Raw genomic sequence first — 19,918 nt, forward strand, 5'->3', positions numbered from 1 at the left:
CTGGCAATTTCTTAAAAAGATAAAGAGTTCCTATTTAACCCAGCAATTCCACTCTTAGGTATATATCAAGAGGAATTAAAATATATGTCCACACAAAAACTTGTACATGAGTGTTCACAACAGTATTATTCATGATAGCCAAAAAGTAGAAACCATCCAAATGTCCATCAACTGATGGATAAACAAAATGTGGCAGGTATATTCATATAGTGGGATATTTGACAATTAAAAGGAATAAAGTACTGATGCTACAACACAGATGGATCTTGAAAACATTATGCTAAGTGGAAGAAGTCAGTCACAAAAGATCACATATTATATGAACCCATTTATATGAAATATTCAGGATAGACAAATCTATGGATACAGAAAGTAGTGGTTGCCTGGGGATGGGGATTGAGGGTGGTAGCTAAAGGGTACAGGGTTTCAGGATCATTGGTAGCTCTATTTTTACTTTTGTCATACTGAGTGAATTAAGTCAGAGAAAGAAATATCGCTTACATGAGGAATCTAAAAAGAAATGATACAAATGAACTTATTTACAAAACAGAAACAGACTCACAGACTTAGAGAATAACTTATGGTTACGGGGTGGGGGTGGTGAGGGTGAGGGGACGGGATAGTTAGGGAGTGTGGGATTGACATGTACACACTGCTATATTTAAAATGGATAGCCAACAAGAACATACTGTGTAACACAGGGAACTCTGCTTAATATTATGTGACAACTTAAATGGGAAAAGAATTTGAAAAAGAATAGATAGATACATGTATAACTGAGTCACTTTGCTGTACACCTGAAACTATCACAACATTGTTAATCAACTATACTCCAATATAAAATAAAAAGTTAAAAAAATAAAAAATAGAAAAGGGTACAGGGTTTCTTCTGTGGTGATGAAAACGTTCTACAACTGATTGTGGTCATGTTGGTACAATTCTGTAAATATACTAAAAGCTATTGAATTGTATACTTGAAACAGGCAAATGGTATGGTATGTAAATTATATCTCAATAAAGCTGTTATAAAATTAAAAAAATACCATAAAATTAAAAAAAAAACTAATGACAAGGGGCTGTGAACTTTAAAAAATATACATTACAAAGAGATACTATTGCCAATATACAAAGAGCTTCCAGATATGGGTTAGAAGATGATAATCCAATAAAAACAAAGGATATCAAGAAGCAATATCCAGAAGAGAAAAGTACAAATAATCAAAAAACCAGGAAGAAAGACACTCAACCTCACTAGGCAGGAAAAAAATCAATTTTATACCTAACAGAAAGGCAAAAAATGAAAGACCAATAAAAATGTCTGTAGGAAAAACAGAATCAAAGATAAATGACAAACTATGAAGAATATTTACAACATATATCACAAAGGATTAATTTCCCTAATATATACTATGGTACATTTATAAATCAATAAGCAAATGAAAAAGGACAAGGACCATTCATAGAAATAAAAATACAAATGGCTCTTGAACATATGGAAAGATGCTGAACTTTACTCAGTATAAGAAAAATGCAAAATAAGACAATACTTTCACTTTACAAGTGGCAAAACTTAAAAAGTTTAATAATCCATTGGGTTGGTGAAGGTATTAGGAAATGTGCATTCTCCTACACTGTAAGTGGAAGTTTAAACTGATACGATTTCTATGAAGGGACACATGTTAAAAAGTTCAAAACCAGGCAGAATTAATCTAAGGTGTTGGAAATTAAATTAGTGGTTACCTGTAGGTGAACTGGGTCAGTAATGAAAAGGGTGGGCATGAGGAAGCTTCTGGTTGCTGGTATCATGTTTTTATCATGTACTTACATGTGTGCATTTACTTTGTCAAAATTTATACACCTGTGTACTTATGTACACTTTTCTGTAAGTATATTTCAATAGAGCATATTTAAAAAGTGTACATGTATTATTTTTTAGTAATTCCATTTTTAGGAATTTATTCTATAGGCTATTCACTGTGGCGTTAATTATAATAAAAAGAGACTGAAAATAAGCTGGTATCTGTCAATAAGAAACTCATTAAATTATGTTGTATCCATACACATGATACTATTCAGTAGTTAAAATGAGGTAGCTCTAGATTATATTGTTATGGTATAATCTCCGAGATATATTGTTAAGTGGAGAAAACAAAGTCTAGAACTACCATTTATGTAAAATAAAAGCATATAAACATATGTGCTTGTATGTGTTTAAGATATCTTAGACAGACACAAAGAAGAGGTTGCTTTTGGGGAAAAGAACTGGACCACTGGGAAACATGGGTAAAAAAGCGACTTACTTTTCACTATTAGACTCTTCTGTATTTTTTCACCATTTGCATGTACTACTTATTTTAAAAACAAATTTGTTACAGAAATAAAAATTTAGAGCTCTCAGATGAATATGTGGTAAACTGGACAGTGTTATGCTGATGGGATATAAACGTCTATGACTGTTGGGAAAGGTAATTTGGCATTGTCTATTAACACTAAAAACATAGCCCCTCAACTCATCAATTTCATGTATATGAAATATTGGAAACTATCTATGTGTCCACTAAGAGAGAAAATGCTAAATAAATTATGGAACATCTATAGTACTATGGAATGACATGGAACTATTAAAACAATGAGAGAGACCTGTTAAGTGCTGACATGAAAGGGTGTTTATACTCTCTTGCTAAGGTAAAAAAATAAGACAAAGGCAGATATGTTCAGTAAGATTCTATTTACAAATGTATGTGTTAGATGAATTTCACAGACATACTACTGAACAAAAGAAGTCAGACACAAAGAGTACATACCATCTGATTACATTTATATGACAGTTAGAAAAGGAAAAACTAATCTATGGTGACAGAGATCAGAACAGTGGTTATACTTTTGCAGGGGAACATGAAGGACCCTTCTGGGGTACTGGAAATATTTTATCTTGATTGGAGTGTGGCTACAAGGGAGTATACCTATGTAAAATCTCACCAAGCTATACGCTTTAACCTTATTTTCTCTGTACACCCATTGCTACAACTTTCTTTCTACTGTCTTATCAGCTCACACCTGGATGACTGGTGTATTCCAGTGGTTACCCTCAGCCTGACCTCTCAGGTCAGAACACCTATTTCTTTTGATGAACCTCTATTTTTTTCTTCTGAACATTGCTGCAAAATCCATCTTCTTAAACTACACATTTGATCATAGACTCTCTTTGATGAAGAGAGTAAACAGTAAGTGTAATGGTAAGTTTTATGTGTCAACTTGGCTGGGTCATGAGGTGCCCAGATATTTGGTTAAATATTATTCTAGGTGTTTCTGTGAGGGTGTTTTTGGATAAGATTAACATTTAATCAGTAAACTGAGTAAAACAGATTGCTCTTCATAATGTGTGTGGGCCTCATCTAACCAGTAGAAGGCCTGAAGAGAACAAAAGCCAGACCCTCTCTTGAGTAAGAATTCTCCTGTCTGATGGCCCTCAAACTAGAACATTAGCTTTTCCTGCCTGATGAACTGGACATCAGTTCTTCCTGGTTCTACAACTGCCTGCTGGCCTTTTGACTCAAACTTGGACATTGGCTCTGCAGATTTTGGACTTGCCAGCCTCTGTAACTGCATGAATTAATTCCTTGTAATAAATCTCTCTCTCTCTTTCTTTTTCTCTGTATTCTATTGGTGCTGTTTCTCTGGAGAATCCTGACTAATTCAGTAAGTATCTGCAGTTATTGTATCACAATGATTGATTTGCGGATACTGAAAAATCCTTGCATCCTTGGGATAAATCCCACTTGATCATGGTGTATGATCCTTTTAATGTATTGTTGGATTCGAATTGCTTGTATTTTGCTGAGGATTTTTGCATCTATGCTCATCAGTGATATTGGCCTGTAATTATCTTTTTTTAGTGGTATCTTTGTCTGGTTTTGGTATCAGGGTGATGGTGGCCTCATAGAATGAGTTTGGGAGTCTTCCTTCCTCTGCAATTTTTTTAGCCCATGTATTCTTAAAGATATTTAAAGTATAAAACCTTGGCTTCTAGCTTTGTGATTCACGTTACATTAGCTACTTTATACAAATGCCAAAACCAAAAAACTGCAATAATTGTGCATAAATACTGTAACACCAAACCAATGTGCAGGTTGGGACAAGGATGAGTAGAATAAAGTCAAAGCTATAAAGGTCAATACTGTATAATGGTTTTAGTAGCATTTAAAATGAAAAATCCTTGCCTGGATTATGGGTGACTGTTCACATTCAGTCTCTGAAAATGTCTTTAGTTTTTGTTTAAGACACATGAATCCTAAGCAAATATTATAATCAAATATCACGTGTAAAATAAAGACCCCCATCCTACCCATTCTTGTCATTTAGACATTATTTTAGACTCTATATGGAAAACTTCTTTTGTCTGTTATTGATTACCTTTCATTCATTATTTTTTAAATTAAAAAATCCTATGCTTAATAAAATATATTTTAAGACATACCAGTACTCAGAAAATATATTAGCCTATGTACAACTTTCTGAAAATCTCTTGAGGAAGCATTCCATCAAAATAAATAGGAATTCGAGTCAATAAAGGTAAAGATGTGGTATATATGTAAATGGTGACAATAAAGCCAGTAAAACTTGTTAAGTTTAAATAATCATTGATAACACGGTTGTAACTGTTACCAAATCAGTCATCCAGAAATAAACTTCGACAGTATTTCAACAAAATCTGGAAGAAGGCAGGGGAATAAAAGCTTTTGAAAGGTCTCATCTTATTTGGGTAGTGAAAGGTGAAGATACTGTTACAATTTTAAAAATCCAACGAAATACAGGTTCACATATGTTTGTTAGAAATCTGCGTTAAGTACTAGTAGAATCAGAATGCAGAACCTCTAATGTATCTGACAGGAATAAGAGAAACAAATTAGAGCTAGGAGCTAGTTCTGATTCAGGGGAGCTAGGGAACCCCTCCAATTCCACAACACACAGAGTCCCCTGTGTGAAGAGCATTCTGTAGATCTGTGGTGTTGTGGGAATCAGTGAGGGAACAGGCAGAAGGATAGCATTACCTTTCCCTAGCCACACACAGAAGCTTAGGTACCCGAATTTCCTTAACTGAGACAGTGACATTTAACATAGGCTGGTTTGAGCATTAGAGTAACAGTTACTTTAGAGCAAAATCAACTCTGGACATTGTAGATGGCTTTGAAAGGGTAACTATATACTAGTAACTGTCTGCTTAAGGAAAACAAGTAACAATCAAAGGAAAGAGTGGAAGAGCATCTCAAGACAACTAGAAGGTTATTTTTCACAAATGATTGCTCTAAATTATCTCATTACCCATGACCTTTCTATAAAGCATGTTATTAACATTATGTTAATATCCATAAGTGCAAAGTTATCTTGCTTTCTAAAACTAAAACTTCCTACATCAAATTGGCTATCTCTGGGTCTGAGCTTGGTAATGTTTGGAGAAAACTTTCCTTGGGATACTGTTAAGGTGATGGCAGTGCTACCCAGTGATGCCCATCCTTGACTTAGGTTAGGAAGTTACAGGCCACAGACTCTCAAGAGACTCTTGGGTTTTTAAAATTTTTACATGTAATTTTTCAAACATAAACAAAATTTTTATGTTGCCTGGATTATGTATGAATCCCACTCATACTTCACATAACTTCAACTGTCAACAACACATGGCCAAAGTCATTTCACCTATACTCCATTTCCCACTTGCCTGGATTAAAGAAAAACCTCAGATATGTCATTTCATTTTCAAGTAGTTTGTTGTATCATTACTTGATTCTTTAAAGAAGCTTACTTTTTCTTGAGAAGCTCTGAAATAGCCAAATAATACCCCCTTCAAAATCATAAAGAACAGGAGACAGTCATATGGATTAAAAGTACAGAAATGGTTAGACTCATAATACCAGTATTGTGTGGCTACAGTAGTAATGAAGACGGGGAAATACTCTTAGTTCATTCAAATAAGAGTGAATTTGCTGGTTAGAAAAGGAAATTACATTTTCTGTCATTTTCATTTCTCAAAATAAATCTCTCAACTCATTCATTATTCTGTCGCTTTTCTGTGTTCAGCTATTTATGACCGCTTCAAAACTGTAATAAATATTTATACAAAATACTGTGTCATTTCATTCACAAATGAACAGATATGGCTGTCTTGATGTCAACTATAATAACAGTGACACAAAAACAGTTGCCTTTCAACATTAATTCATGATAGAACTCTCAGCAAACTATAAATAGGGGAAACTTCCTTAATACAATATGGAGCATTTCCAAAAAGCTAATATCATTCTTAATGGTGAAAGATGGAATGCTTTCTCCCTAAAATCAGAAACAAGGCAAGGATGTCCACTCTCACCAATCTTATTCAACATATCAATAGCAATGGAAATTCTACCTAGAAGAAGAAAAAGAAAAAAAAAGGGCACAGATTGGAAAGGAAGAAATAAAACTGTCCCTCTTTGCAAATGACATGATTTTGTATGTAGAAAATCCCACAGAATCTAAAAAAACCCTCCTGGAACTAATAAGTGAGTTCAGCAAGGGTGCAGTATACAAGATCATCAAACAAAAATCAATTGTATTTCAATACACTAAAAACAAACATGTGGAAACTAAACTTAAAAACACAATAACATTTATAATCACATCAAAGAAAATAAAATACTTAGGCATACACTTAACAAAACGTGTACAGGATCTCTACGATGAACATAAGTGTTAGGTGGAGGAGATGGTAGATAGCTTGCATGGTTGGGAACAGGTAACAGTGAACAAATAGGTAACTATACTGAGGAAAATGGGAGTTTGAGAAGATGTCTACAAACAGAAAAGATTAGAAGGAACCCTTGAAATGTTGTGTTGGATTAGAAATGGAAGTAATGGTATGAATTCATTGTTATATATATAAAATAGTTTTAGGTATGTATATACAAATATATGTGTTGTATACACATATATTTAGGTATGTATATTTGTGTGTACAAATATATGTGTTGTATACACATACACACATATACAAATATATGTATATATGTGTTGTGTATGTGTGATACATTACCTGTATTTCTTAGTTCTGTCCATTGAGAAAACCTAGAAGAAATAACAGCCCAGTAGCAATGAGCACACTGAGCACCCAGAACTGGGTTTTAAAATACCATCCTCTACTCAAAGGAACCAGGGCTCCTTGAAGAAAGAGATCAGATTCTAGACTTAGGGCAAGGGAGGTAAAAGATGCACCTGGAATATCTTGTTTTGCCAGAGCACATGTCAAAAAGATAAAGGAGCCAGTCTGAAGGAGCTCCTACTGCCCTCACTGGGAACAATTTTAACATTAAAAGAAACGATATTATTTATTGAATAAAATACAAATACACAGATCTATACTGATAAATGAAATAAGGGAAAGATCTTCCTTAGAGTAGAATGTCAACCAAAAAATGCAGGGGTGTTGGAAATAGAATCACTCTTTGACACCTATCAAATAGATGCTTGATTCAGGCAGGAGCTATCAATGGACTCTAAGGCTGGTAGGTAGAAATTTGATATGGAAAAGTCTATTAAAGTAATATCAGAATACCCCTCCACAAAGTACTAATCAATGACAAAGGGGGAAATAGTGAATTTAAGGTGGGGAAACCTAGTAGTCATCAAGATGACCAGATGATCAAGGTTATCACCAGGGTGGCAGGACAGGTCAACATCACGTGCTTACTGATTTGATGTACTGAGAGGCCACAGCATTGGTTCCACTAAATTCCATGTAGTGGAGTTTCTGCAAAGAATGTGTAGCCTGAGCTGGGTAAGGAAGAAACAGGATTATCCTACAGAATGTAAGGCCTGTATTCTTTAAAACTGATAAGGACATGAAAAGGAACTATTCCAGATTGGAGAAGATGTGACAGTAGGTATTCCTCGACAGACTTCTGGGTCAGAAACAAAGAAGCCATTGTTGGGACAGTTGGCAAAATTTGAACAGGGTGGTACTGTTGTATTGAAGCTGATCATCTGCTTTGGAGAGTTGTTCATATGTTATGTAGGAGCATGTTTTACTCTTTGGAAAATGTGTGTTGACAGAGAGAATACAAAATTAAATGTTATAAATCTCAGAAAGATCCTTTTTGACCCACCTCCTAGAGAAATGGAAATAGAAACAAAAATAAACAAATGGGACGTAATGAAACTTAAAAGCTTTTGCACAGCAAAGGAAACCATAAACATGATGCAAAGACAACCCTCAGAATGGGAGAAAATATTTCCAAATGAAGCACTGACAAAGGATTAATCTCCAAAATTTACAAGCAGCTCATGCAGCTCAATATCAAAAAAACAAACATCCTAATCCAAAAATGGGCAGAAGACCTAAATAGACATTTCTCCAGAGAAGATATACAGATAGCCAACAAACACATGAAAGAATGCTCAACATCATTAATCATTACAGAAATGCAAATCAAAACTACAATGAGATATCACCTCACACCAGTCAGAATGGCCATCATCAAAAAATCTACAAATGATAAATGCTGGAGAAAAGGGAACCCTCTTGCACTGTTGGTGGGAATGTAAATTGATACAGCCACTATGGAGAACAGTATGGAGGTTCCTTAAAAAACTAAAAATAGAACTACCATATGACCCAGCAATCCCACTACTGGGCATATAACCTGAGAAAATCATAATTCAAAAGGAGTCATGTACCACAATGTTCACTGCATCTCTATATACAACAGCCAGGACATGGAAGCAACCTAAGTGTCCATCGACAGAAAAATGGATAAAGAATATGTGGCATGTATATACAATGGAATATTACTCAGCCATAAAAAGATATGAAATTGAGTTATTTGTAGTGAGGTGGATGGACCTAGAGTCTGCCGTACAGAGTGAAGTAAGCCAGAAAGAGAAAAACAAATACTGTATGCTAACCCATATATATGGAATCTAAAAAAAAAAATAGGTCATGAAGAACCTAGGGGCAGGATGGGAATAAAGACGCAGACCTACAAGAGAATGGACTAGAGGACATGGGGAGGGGGAAGGGTAAGCTGTGACAAAGTGAGAGAGTGGCATGGACATATATACACTACCAAATGTAAAACCGATAGCTAGTGGGAAGCAGCCGCATAGCACAGGGAGATCAGCTTGGTACTTTGTGACCACCTAGAGGGGTGGGATAGGGAGGGTGGAAGGGAGGGAGACGCAAGAGGGAAGAGATATGGGGATATATGTATATGTATAGCTGATTCACTTTGTTATAAAGCAGAAACTAACACACCATTGTAAAGCAATTATACTCCAATAAGGATGTTAAAAAAAATTAAACGTTAATACTTAATAGTAATAATAAAACATACAAAACAAATACTCACCAATGACTTTAACAAAATAAGCATCTGCTTCAAAGTTATTTTTTAGTGTATGGATGGCAAAATCATTCTTTGTATATCCTTTACTTAGTACTACAATGTCCAAGATTCCCTGGAAAAAACATAAAAATGTTAAGAACTACTAGACTGAATGAAAAAACTGATGAACATGCATGATATGTTTACCATGTAAATATAAACCTTATTTATTCAACTTGATGTTTAAAATAAAAATATTAAAAATACAAAAACTTGAATATTAAAATATAAATAAAATGAAAAACACCTATAATTTTAATCCCTGAAAATAACTGTTAGCATTTTGTACTTCCTTCCAGTCATATCTGCATGAATTTTTAAAGGTCTGTGATATGGAGTACCGAAGTGTTTCCAATCATCAGAGAAGGAAGGTACCTTTTCATCTGCCCTGGCCCCCATTATTTTTTTTTCCTAAAAAAGTGGGAAGCTTTGCTAATTTTATTGGGGGTAAAAAAGGTGTGTTCATTAAAATTTCCATTCTGCTGACTCTTAATGAGGTTGATCATTTATCATATCTTTTCATATGTTAGCTACTTGTGTTTTTTCTGTAAATTGCCTTAATCATGTTCTGTTTTTCCAGTGGGAGTTTCTGGTGACTTGTATCAGTTTGAACAAACCTTTCTACGTTAAGAATATTAATTATTTAATTCTTTCATAGCTAATTTATTTCCCAGATTTAAACACAATTTTAAATTTCATTTATGATATTTTTATGTACAGGAATTAATTGATTTGTAGTTAATTCTCTTGATTTTCCCTCTTGCGATATTTTTACCAATTACTTTCATGCTTGGAAATTGCTTATGAAAAGTGAACGAACACAAGATTTGGTAGCAGAGAGACAGAGGAAAATAAGGACTTGGATAATTCATATAATTGAGAATTAGCCTTTTATAAAAAAAAAAAACAAACCAACCAACCGGGCTTAGGGTTGGACATAATGTCTTGATGGAGATTTAACGTTTTAAAATAATCAAATTGTTTTACAAGGATATACTGTGACATATTAACTCTGGAATTTAACACATTTTTTTCAGAATTTATTATTTTTCTGAGTGATAAACTGGCTTACTTTTAAAGAACAAAACAGCTTGGGAGATTCTATTTTCCCTCAACAATGCCCAGAAGCACTTGATAAACTGGTTTTTGACATTAGAAAGAAGAAAACCAGGGCCCTGAGCGCCTTTCCCAGGCCACCTGGCAACTGAAGACAGTCACAAGAATCTGTAGCAATAGATGCCAACTCTAGTTCACTAGGTTAAGAGCGAGTACACACTGAACCCATTCTTCTGTGATCTTGTGCGGGTTTAAGGGTCTGTTATCTGTTGGCTGTTCTTTTCTCTACTCGTGCACATGCACAATTGCTGTGAGCATGATTCTCTAGTGGTTTAATCTGAACAAGCATAAAATGAGATAAAAGCATTTTCGTATTTCACTGTACTAATCAGTCAGTGGTGTCAATAAATGTGTTCCCTCTGTCATTTAACATTAAAAGGAGCTTTCTTTAATTAACTCATTTGCTTTCATAATCTCATCTACATTTTCTGGTCAAACAGGGTGAAAGTGAGATAAGGTGGATGGCAATTAGATTCCAAACACACAGAAGAGCTCTGAACTCACATCTTCGTAAATATCAAAGAAGGTGGCAACCACTGCATCTCTGATTTGGTTTAGGTCCATCAGCTCCCAGTAGACTTTAAACATACGACGCGCCCCCTCACAGCTTGCATTATTACAAGGGACATTCTCCAGTAAAAAGGCCTGCTGATTGCTGTGAGACAAAGGCAATGGCATTTAGTCAATATAACATATCAATGCTGAGTAGCATCAGCTATGCTGTATTTTACTAGAATCGAAGAGATGGTAAATGGTATACACTTAAGTAATATGAAAAAAATCCCTACATCTTACTAATTATTGTCCTGAGTCATAAAAAACTTAAATTGTTGGCTATTGTTTTTCAGCCTTTGGCAAAAATCCTGAGGTTAGTCAGTTGTTGGCCTCTCTCTCCTCTTTCGTGATTTCCAAGTCCATCTCTCTGTCCTTCCTTGCTGCTCCACAGCCATCGACCCTGTGTTTCATTACTGAGTTCCTGGACACTGTCATCATCCCTTTAGATTTGTATAACTCCTTAGGTAAAAACCTGCATTTTAAATAGAGATTCCTGACATCCCCAAGTCTTGTAAACCCAAAGCAGTAAATCTACAATGATACAATTTGAGCTTCCCAAACGGACAGTAGAGTAGATATTGCTGAGTACCTCTCAGATAAAAGATAGAAAAAAAAAGTGTTGTACTTTGCATAGCTATGAAGTCCTCCCTTTTGAATCCTACTCTATAGGCAAAGTGGTGATGAGTTTAGATTTTGGAACCAGATTACCTGGATTCAAATTCTGGCTCTGTCATTTAGCAGTTACGTGACCTTAAACAAGTTATTTAACCTCCTGAAGACTCAGATCCTTATTTGTAAACTGAGTAACATGAGTACTTAAAGAACTGTTGTAAAAAAGAAATGAAATACCGAGTGCAAAATACTTAGAACAATTCCTGTCATTCACTTAGATCTTCGTAAAAGTGTTTGTATTATCATCACTCTTACTTATGTAGTGCAACACCATGCCATGTAAAAATATTTTCTTTAAATACAGAAGTAACTTTTGTAAATGGTGTGATTTGATGTAATGGCTCCTATTTATAGGCATTTTCTAATATTTACATTCCTTCAGGTCCCTCTATGTTACATAGAAAATAATAAGCTAAAAAGCTTAAATTTTATTACTGCTCAATTTTCTCTAATAATTATTTTAAATAAAACTAAAGACAGATTTCTTTTTTTCCATATGAAAATATTACTTTGGATATTACTTTGGGTCTGGGCAATTTGGAAAAGAAAAAAGTTCTATTATAAGAAAGGTAAATTTTTCAGTGTTCAATAGAGTAAGGAAACATGCAAAATATTCAATTTACTTGATGTACTTGACATATGATTAGCTTCACATTATTTTTCTAGATAAAAAATTCCAACAGAAATAGTTTAAACTCCCAGATTATAACATTTACATGGAAAACTTTGAGGTGGCTTTGATCAAGGCCTAACATATAACAGTGTTATTCCACTAGAAGGAATAATGATTTCTTCTTTGTCTCCTGTCTAATAACTGATTTTAAAATTCTAATTTGTAATACTTTTTCCAGGTAATTTACCCATCCTACCTTTGTAGCTAAACAATTTTACTAGATATTTCACAGAAATGAAGAACACTCTATTTTGTTATTAGATTATACTAAAACATGAGAACCAGTGATAAAGGTGGCCTTTCTTTTTTTTTTTGGCTATGCCATGCAGCTTGTGAGATCTTAGTTCCCTGACGAGGGATCAAACCTGGGCCCACAGCGGTGAAAGCACTGAGTCTTAACCACTGGACCGCCAGGGAATTCCCAAGGCAGCCCTCTATAATCTTTTATAACCAATGCATCACACTGGCGACGTTTTGAGTGATAATTTGCCACTGGTTTCCCTTTTCACAACAGGGATGAAAGGATTTCATTATTGTATTATAACTCTGGGCACAATTTCAAATACACAACATAAGCTACAACAAAAACTCTAACTGCAGTTGCATAATTTGTCATTTTAATTTTTGATATGAGTTTGTAAAGATTATAAATGCCATGCACCATGGTTTTTGTCTGAATTCTCACTAAACAGGTTAGTCTTATACTCTGGAACATGGGGTCTATAAAATTTCAGTTCTTTTAAACTCCACTGAGCCCTACAGGTAGAGCCCAACAATCTTAACTATAAAAAAAAAATTCCATTTAAACCCAGGAAGAAAGAATTCTGATTCATTCGGTTTGGAAACCCTTGGGGAGAAACAGTCTTGCTTCTTTTGAGTCAACTGCTCTATGTGTTTTTGGCAATTACAACCGATATAACTTTTAAAAAACATTTTTTTTCCAAAACTATTGCAAAAGTTATTATAAAATTCAAGTAATAGAGACATTTAAAAAGTTGAACTCCTCCTTTCCAGGGAAAATCACTGTTAACAACTTGGTGTGCATCTTTCCAAACCTTCTTCTGGGAACATACAAATATTTAAGTATATATATCCTTCAAAAAAAAACACAAAACAAACCCAGTTGGGTTCTACTATACATATTATTCTGCAACTTTTTTCTTTCCACTCAATAACATAGCATACACATGGGGAAAAGGGATACAACCTGAATGAGGACTTCTCTAATCTATATTGAAAATTCCCACCAGAGAAGTTGTACCAATTTATATCCCCCAGCAGCAGCCCATCAAACTGCCTGTTTCCCTACATGCCCATTCCTTTCAATGCTTACTCCATTATACAGCTATGCCATCACTCGTTTTAACACCCTGCTATTGATAATCAGGTTATCTTCAATTGTTCCCCATTACACACACACACACACACACACACACACACACACACACACACACACGTAATTTTTCCTTGAGAATTTGTATAAGGATTTCCAAATGAAGTCATCTGGTCAAAGGATATGCGTATTTTAAATGTGAATAGGTAAAGCTAAATGGCCTTCTAAAAAAATGTACCAATTTATACCTCTAGTATATCCTTCTTCATATCTTGCCAATATTAGTAACACTGCTTCTTATTTTTGCCAATTGGGTAGCTTAAAAATTATCTCATTCTCCTGATTATATGAGAGAAGCTGAGTATTACTTTTATGTTTATTATCTATTCATATTTCTTCTAAGAATTGGCACTTAAATTTTTTCAATTATTGGTTTTTAGATCTCTGATTGTTAAGGACATTAGCCCCTACCTGTTATTCTCATATTCTTATTTGCAAAATGTGTGTAAAAACAGTACAGAAATAGGTACACAGATGTAGAGAACAAACTTATGGATACCAAGCAGGGGGAAGGGAGTGGGTGGGATGAACTGGGAGATTGGGATTGACATATATACACTACTATGTATAAAATAGATAACTAATGAGAATCTACTGTATACCCCAGGGAACTCTACTCAATGCTCTGTGGTGACCTAAACGGGAAGGAAATAAAAAAAAGAGGGGATATATGTATATGTATAACTGATTTTCTTTTGCTGCACAGCAGAAACTAACACAACATTGTAAAGCAACTATACTCCAATAAAAATTAAAAAAAAAAACCCAACGGTACATTACCTCAAATAGCTGTTTTAAGGATTAAATGAGAAAATACATGGTAAATGGTTTAATATAGTGCCCAGTACATAGCACAACACACTTTCAATATCTGCTGTTATTATTATATGTGCTGTTATTATTACTCTGATATGTTATAAACATTTCACCCCAGCCTTTTATTGTTTTTAAAATGTATGGTTTCTTTCACTAAAAGGTTAATAATACTTATATACTCATTTATGTCAGTATTTTTCTCATGCTCTATAAGAAATGTTAAAGGAAGTCCATCAGGCAGATGGAAATAACACCAGATGGAGTATCTGCACTTACACGAAGGAATGAAGATCAGTGAAAATGTGAAATACGTAGGCAAACAGAAAAGATTTTCTTGTTATTTAAACCTCTTTAAAGATAACTGATAATTAAACAACACAGCATGGTGTTAATGACATAAGCAGATGTAAAATGTAAGGTTTCCTCAAAAAACTAAAATTTGAACTACCATATAATACAGCAATCCCACTTTTGGGTACATATTGAAAAGAAGTGAAACCAAGATCTCAAAGAGGTATCTGAACTCTCATGTTTGTTGCAGCAATATTCACAATAGTCAAGATATGGAAACAATCTAAGTGTCCATCAATGGAAGAATGAAAATGTGGTATATACATACACTGGAATATTCAGCCTTAAAAAAAGAAAATCCTACCATTTGTGTCAACATGGATGAACCTAGAGGACATTATGCTAAGTGAAGTAAATCAGAAACAGAAAGACAAATACTGTATGGTATCACTTGTATGTGGAATATAAAAACACTGAACTTATAGAATCAGAGAGTGGAATGGTGGTTGCCAGTGGCTGAGGGGTGGGGGAAATGGGGAGATGTCGGTCAAAGGACATGAACTTTCAGTTATAAGATGATTAAGTTAAGGGGATCAAATGTACAGCATGATGACTATAGTTAACAATACTGTACTTTATACTTGAAAGCTGCTGTGAGAGTAGGGCTTTAATGTTTTTAACTATAACAATAAGAACAAGAAAATGGTAATTATGTGAGATAAAGGATATTAACTACCTTAATGTAGTAAACATTTTGCAATACATACATATATCAAATAATACTGTATACTTTAAACTTACACAATGTCACTATATGTCAATTATATCTCAGAAAGCTGGAAAAAAAAAGGAAAAAATAAATCAATAAAAGATATCTGGAAAATCTCCAAATATTTAGAAATTAAACACCACTAAATAATCTACGAGCAAAAGAAGAAATCAGGCGGCCCCTCAGCGCATGAGGAGCACGTGCCTTTGGGAATTTTCCATGCGCTATCTCTGTTCACCCGGCTACCTGGGCTTGGGGCTCGCCCTGGTCTCTGCCTAGAGTGCCCGGCAGGAGCTGCAGGCTTTGATCACCCATTGCTGTGTCTGTGCCCCAGTAGCCGCAACTGCCCCGGGGGCTGTTCTGGAAGAGATCTGAGAGCTGGGTGGCCTGGGTCGTGAGAGCCCCGCACCTCTCGCATCGTGGTGAAGAAGAACAGTATTCCCAATGGAATAAAATGTCACATCCAGTCCTCCAGACAGTGCTGTGAAAGACTATTTTGTCAAAAGGTGCAGTTACTTTCTGTGATGTCAGCCTCAGAAGATGAATCTGCCTTAGATATCCCTAGAGTCCTTTAACTCAAACAAGCATTAACAAGACATGGGATGCTAATGTTCTCCAAACTATTTCGCAAATATTGAGCTAGCCTCAATTCTCACCTCAAAACATGAAACATTTTGCCACCTGAGCAGTTCTGGAGGAGGAATCTGTGAGCAGTTCCAGGCACTGTGTTAGGCATTAGCTAGCATTACAGGATATGCCTCAAATACATGAGAGGGTCTGGGAAAAGGTCAAGACTTCTTAATGATCAGCACCCTCAAAGTGATGTACAGATAGAGGATTATGACTATGTCAACAATGGACCTGCCCAGAGGAACTCTGGCACCGATAACTGCAGAGGCAGAAATAAGAGATACTGGAGACAGGATTAAAATGGCTCAAAGAGGGGGGACCTTCAAGATTGTGGAGGAGTAAGACGTGGAGATCACCTTCCTCCCCAAAAATACATCAAAAATACATCTACGTGTGGACCAACTCTTATTACGGAACACCTACTGAACGCTGGCAGAAGACCTCAGACTGCCTAAAAAGGTACCTGGGTAGGGCAAAAGAAAAAAGAAAAAACAAGACAAAAGAATAGAGACAGGACCTGCACCTCTGGGAGGGAGCTGTGAAGGAAGAAAAGTTTCCACACACTAGGAAGCCCCTTCACTGGCAGAGACGGGGGGTGTGGGGTGGGAAGCTTTGGAGCCACGGAGGAGAGTGCAGCACCAGGGGTGCGGAGGGCAAAGTGGAGAGATTCCTGCACAGAGGATCAGTGCTGATCAGCACTCACCAGGCTTGTCTGCTCATCCACCGGGGAGGGTGGGGGCTGGGAGCTGAGGCTCGGGCTTCGGAGGTCAGACCCCAGGCAGAGGACTGGGGTTGGCTGCGAGAAGACACCCTGAAGGGGGCTAATGCACCACAGCTAGCCGGGAGGGAGTCTGGGAAAAAGCCTGGACCTGCCGAAGAGGCAAGAGACCATTGTTTCAGGGTGTGTGAGGAGAGGGGATTCCTTCCCTCTGTGCCCACAGAAGGCAGGGCACCGCTTAAGTTAGTTCCAGAGATGGGCATGAGCTGTGGCTATCAGCTCGGACTCCAGAGATGGGCATGAAACAGTAACACTGCTGCTGCCGCCACCAAGTATCCTGTGTGCAAGCACAGGTCACTATCCACCCCCCACATCCCCCCCCAGGAGCCTGTGCAGCCCACCACTGCCAGGGTCCCGTGATCCAGGGACAACTTCCCCGGGAGAACACACGGTGCACCTCAGGCTGTTACAACGTCATGGTGGCCTCTGCCGCCGCAGGCTCACCCTGCATTCCAATTATGACTACCCTACCCCTCCCTCTCCCCGGACTGAGTGAGCAAGAGGGACTTAATCAGCCACTGCTTTAACTCCCTCCTGTCTGGGTGGGGAACAGATGCCTGAGGGCAACCTACATGCAGAGGTGGGGCCCAAACCAAAGCTGAACCCCAGGAGCTCTGCAAACAAAGAAGGGAAAGGGAAATTTCTCCATGCAGCCTCAGGAGCAGTGGATTACAACCCCACAGTCAACTTGATGTACCCTGCATCGGTGGAATACCTGAAGAGACAACAAATCATCCTAAAATTGAGGCGGTGGACTTTGGGAGCAACTGTACACTTGGGGTTTGCTGTCTGAGGCTGATTTGTTTCTGATTTTTATGTTTATCTTAGTTTACTTTTTAGCGCTTGTTATCATTGGTGTATTTGTTTATTGGTTTGGTTGCTCTCTATTTTAGTATTTTTTTATTTTAATAATTTAAAAAAGTTTAAAATTTCTTTCTTTCTTTTCTTCTCCCCTTTCTTCTGAGCCATGTGGCAGAAAGGGTCTTGGTGCTCCGGCCTGGTGTCAGACCTGAGCTTCTGAGGTGGGAGAGCCGAGTTCAGGACACTGGACAACTAGAGACCTCCCAGCCCCATGTAATATCAGCAAGAGTTGCCCAGAGATCTCCATCTCAACACTAAGACCCAGCTCCACCCAACGGCCAGCAAGTTCCAGTACTGGATGCCCCATGCCAAACAACTAGCAACACAGGAACACAACCCCACCCATTAGCAGAGAGGCTGCCTAAAATCATACTAAGTTCACAGATATCCCCAAACACACCACCAGACATGGTCCTGACCACCAGAAAGACAAGATCAAGCCCCACCCACAAGAACACAGGCACCAGTCCCCTCCACCAGGAAGCCTACACAAGCCACTGAACCAACCTCACCTACTAGGGGCAGACATCAAAAACAACGGGACCTACAAACCTGCAGCCTGCGAAAATGAGACCCCAAACACAGTAAGTTAAACAAAATGAGAAGACAGAGAAATATGCAGCAGATGAAGAAGCAAGGTAAGAATCCACCAGACCAAACAAATGAAGAGGAAATAGGCAGTCTAACTGAAAAAGAATTCAGAGTAATGATAGTAAAGATGATCCAAAATCTTGGAAATAGAATGGAGAAAATAAAACAAACATTTAATAAGCACCGAGAAGAACTAAAGAGCAAACAAACAGTGATGAACAACACAATAAATGAGATTAAAAACTCTCTAGAAGGAATCAATAGCAGAATAACTGAGGCAGAAAAACGGATAAGTGACCTGGAAGATAAAATAGTGGAAATAACTACTGCAGAGCAGAATAAAGAAAAAAGAATGAAAAGAATTGAGGACAGTCTCAGAGACCTTGGGGACAACATTAAACACACCAACGTTCTAATTATAGAGGTTCCAGAAGAAGAAAAGAAAAAGAAAGGGTCTGAGAAAATATTTGAAGAGATTATAGTGGAAAACTTCCCTAACATGGGAAAGGAAAGAGTCAAGTCCAGGAAGCACAGAGGGTGTCTGATACAGGATAAACTGAAGGAGAAACATGCCAAGACATATATTAATCAAACTATCAGATATTAAATACAAAGAAAAAATAATAAAAGCAGCAAGGGAAAAGCAAAACATAACATACACGGGAATCTCCATAAGGTTAACAGCTGACCTTTCAGCAGAAACTCTGCAAGCCAGAAGGGAGTGGCAGGACACATTTAAAGTGATGAAAGGGAAAAACCTACAACCAAGATTACTCTATCCAGCAAGGAACTCATTCAGATTCAATGGAGAAATTAAAACCTTTACAGACAAGCAAAATTTAAGAGAATTCAGCACCACCAAACCAGGTTTACAACAACTGCTAAAGGAACTGCTCTACACAGGAAACACAAGAGAAGGAAAAGACCTAAAATACAAATCCAGAACAATTAAGAAAATGGTAATAGGAACATACATATCAATAACTACCTCTAATATAAATGGATTACATGCTTCAACCAAAAGACACAGACTGGCTGAATGGATACAAAAAGAAGACCTGTATATATGCTGTCTACAAGACACCCACTTCAGACATCGGGACACATACAGACTGAAAGTGCTGGGATGGAAAAAGATATTCCATGCAAATGGAAATCAAAAGAAAGCTGGAGTAACAATACTCATATCAGATAAAATAGACTTTAAAATAAAGAATGTTACAAGAGACAAGGAAGGACACTACATGATGATCAAGGGATCCATCCAAGAAGATATAACAATTGTAAAAATTTCTGCACCCAACACAGGCGCACCTCAATACATAAGGCGAATGCTAACAGCCATAAAAGGGGAAATCAA

At 36.7% G+C, this 19,918-nt stretch overlaps 1 protein-coding gene across 2 annotated transcripts in view; it reads right to left on the reverse strand.

Moving 5' to 3' along the window:
- The window catches only part of ITFG1 (integrin alpha FG-GAP repeat containing 1), a 234,892-nt gene that overhangs the window by 58,015 nt on the left and 156,959 nt on the right, over positions 1 to 19,918 (reverse strand). For both annotated transcript variants that reach the window (XM_060132514.1, XM_060132515.1), the window contains exons 11-12: positions 11,034 to 11,184; positions 9,378 to 9,486 (exon numbers count right to left, since the gene is read on the reverse strand). In XM_060132514.1, the coding sequence (XP_059988497.1) occupies positions 9,378 to 9,486; positions 11,034 to 11,184 (260 nt within the window). The remainder of the gene's footprint in view (positions 1 to 9,377; positions 9,487 to 11,033; positions 11,185 to 19,918) is intronic.

This window comes from Lagenorhynchus albirostris, chromosome 19 (assembly GCF_949774975.1).
Source record: "Lagenorhynchus albirostris chromosome 19, mLagAlb1.1, whole genome shotgun sequence".
Classification (NCBI taxonomy): domain Eukaryota; kingdom Metazoa; phylum Chordata; class Mammalia; order Artiodactyla; family Delphinidae; genus Lagenorhynchus; species Lagenorhynchus albirostris.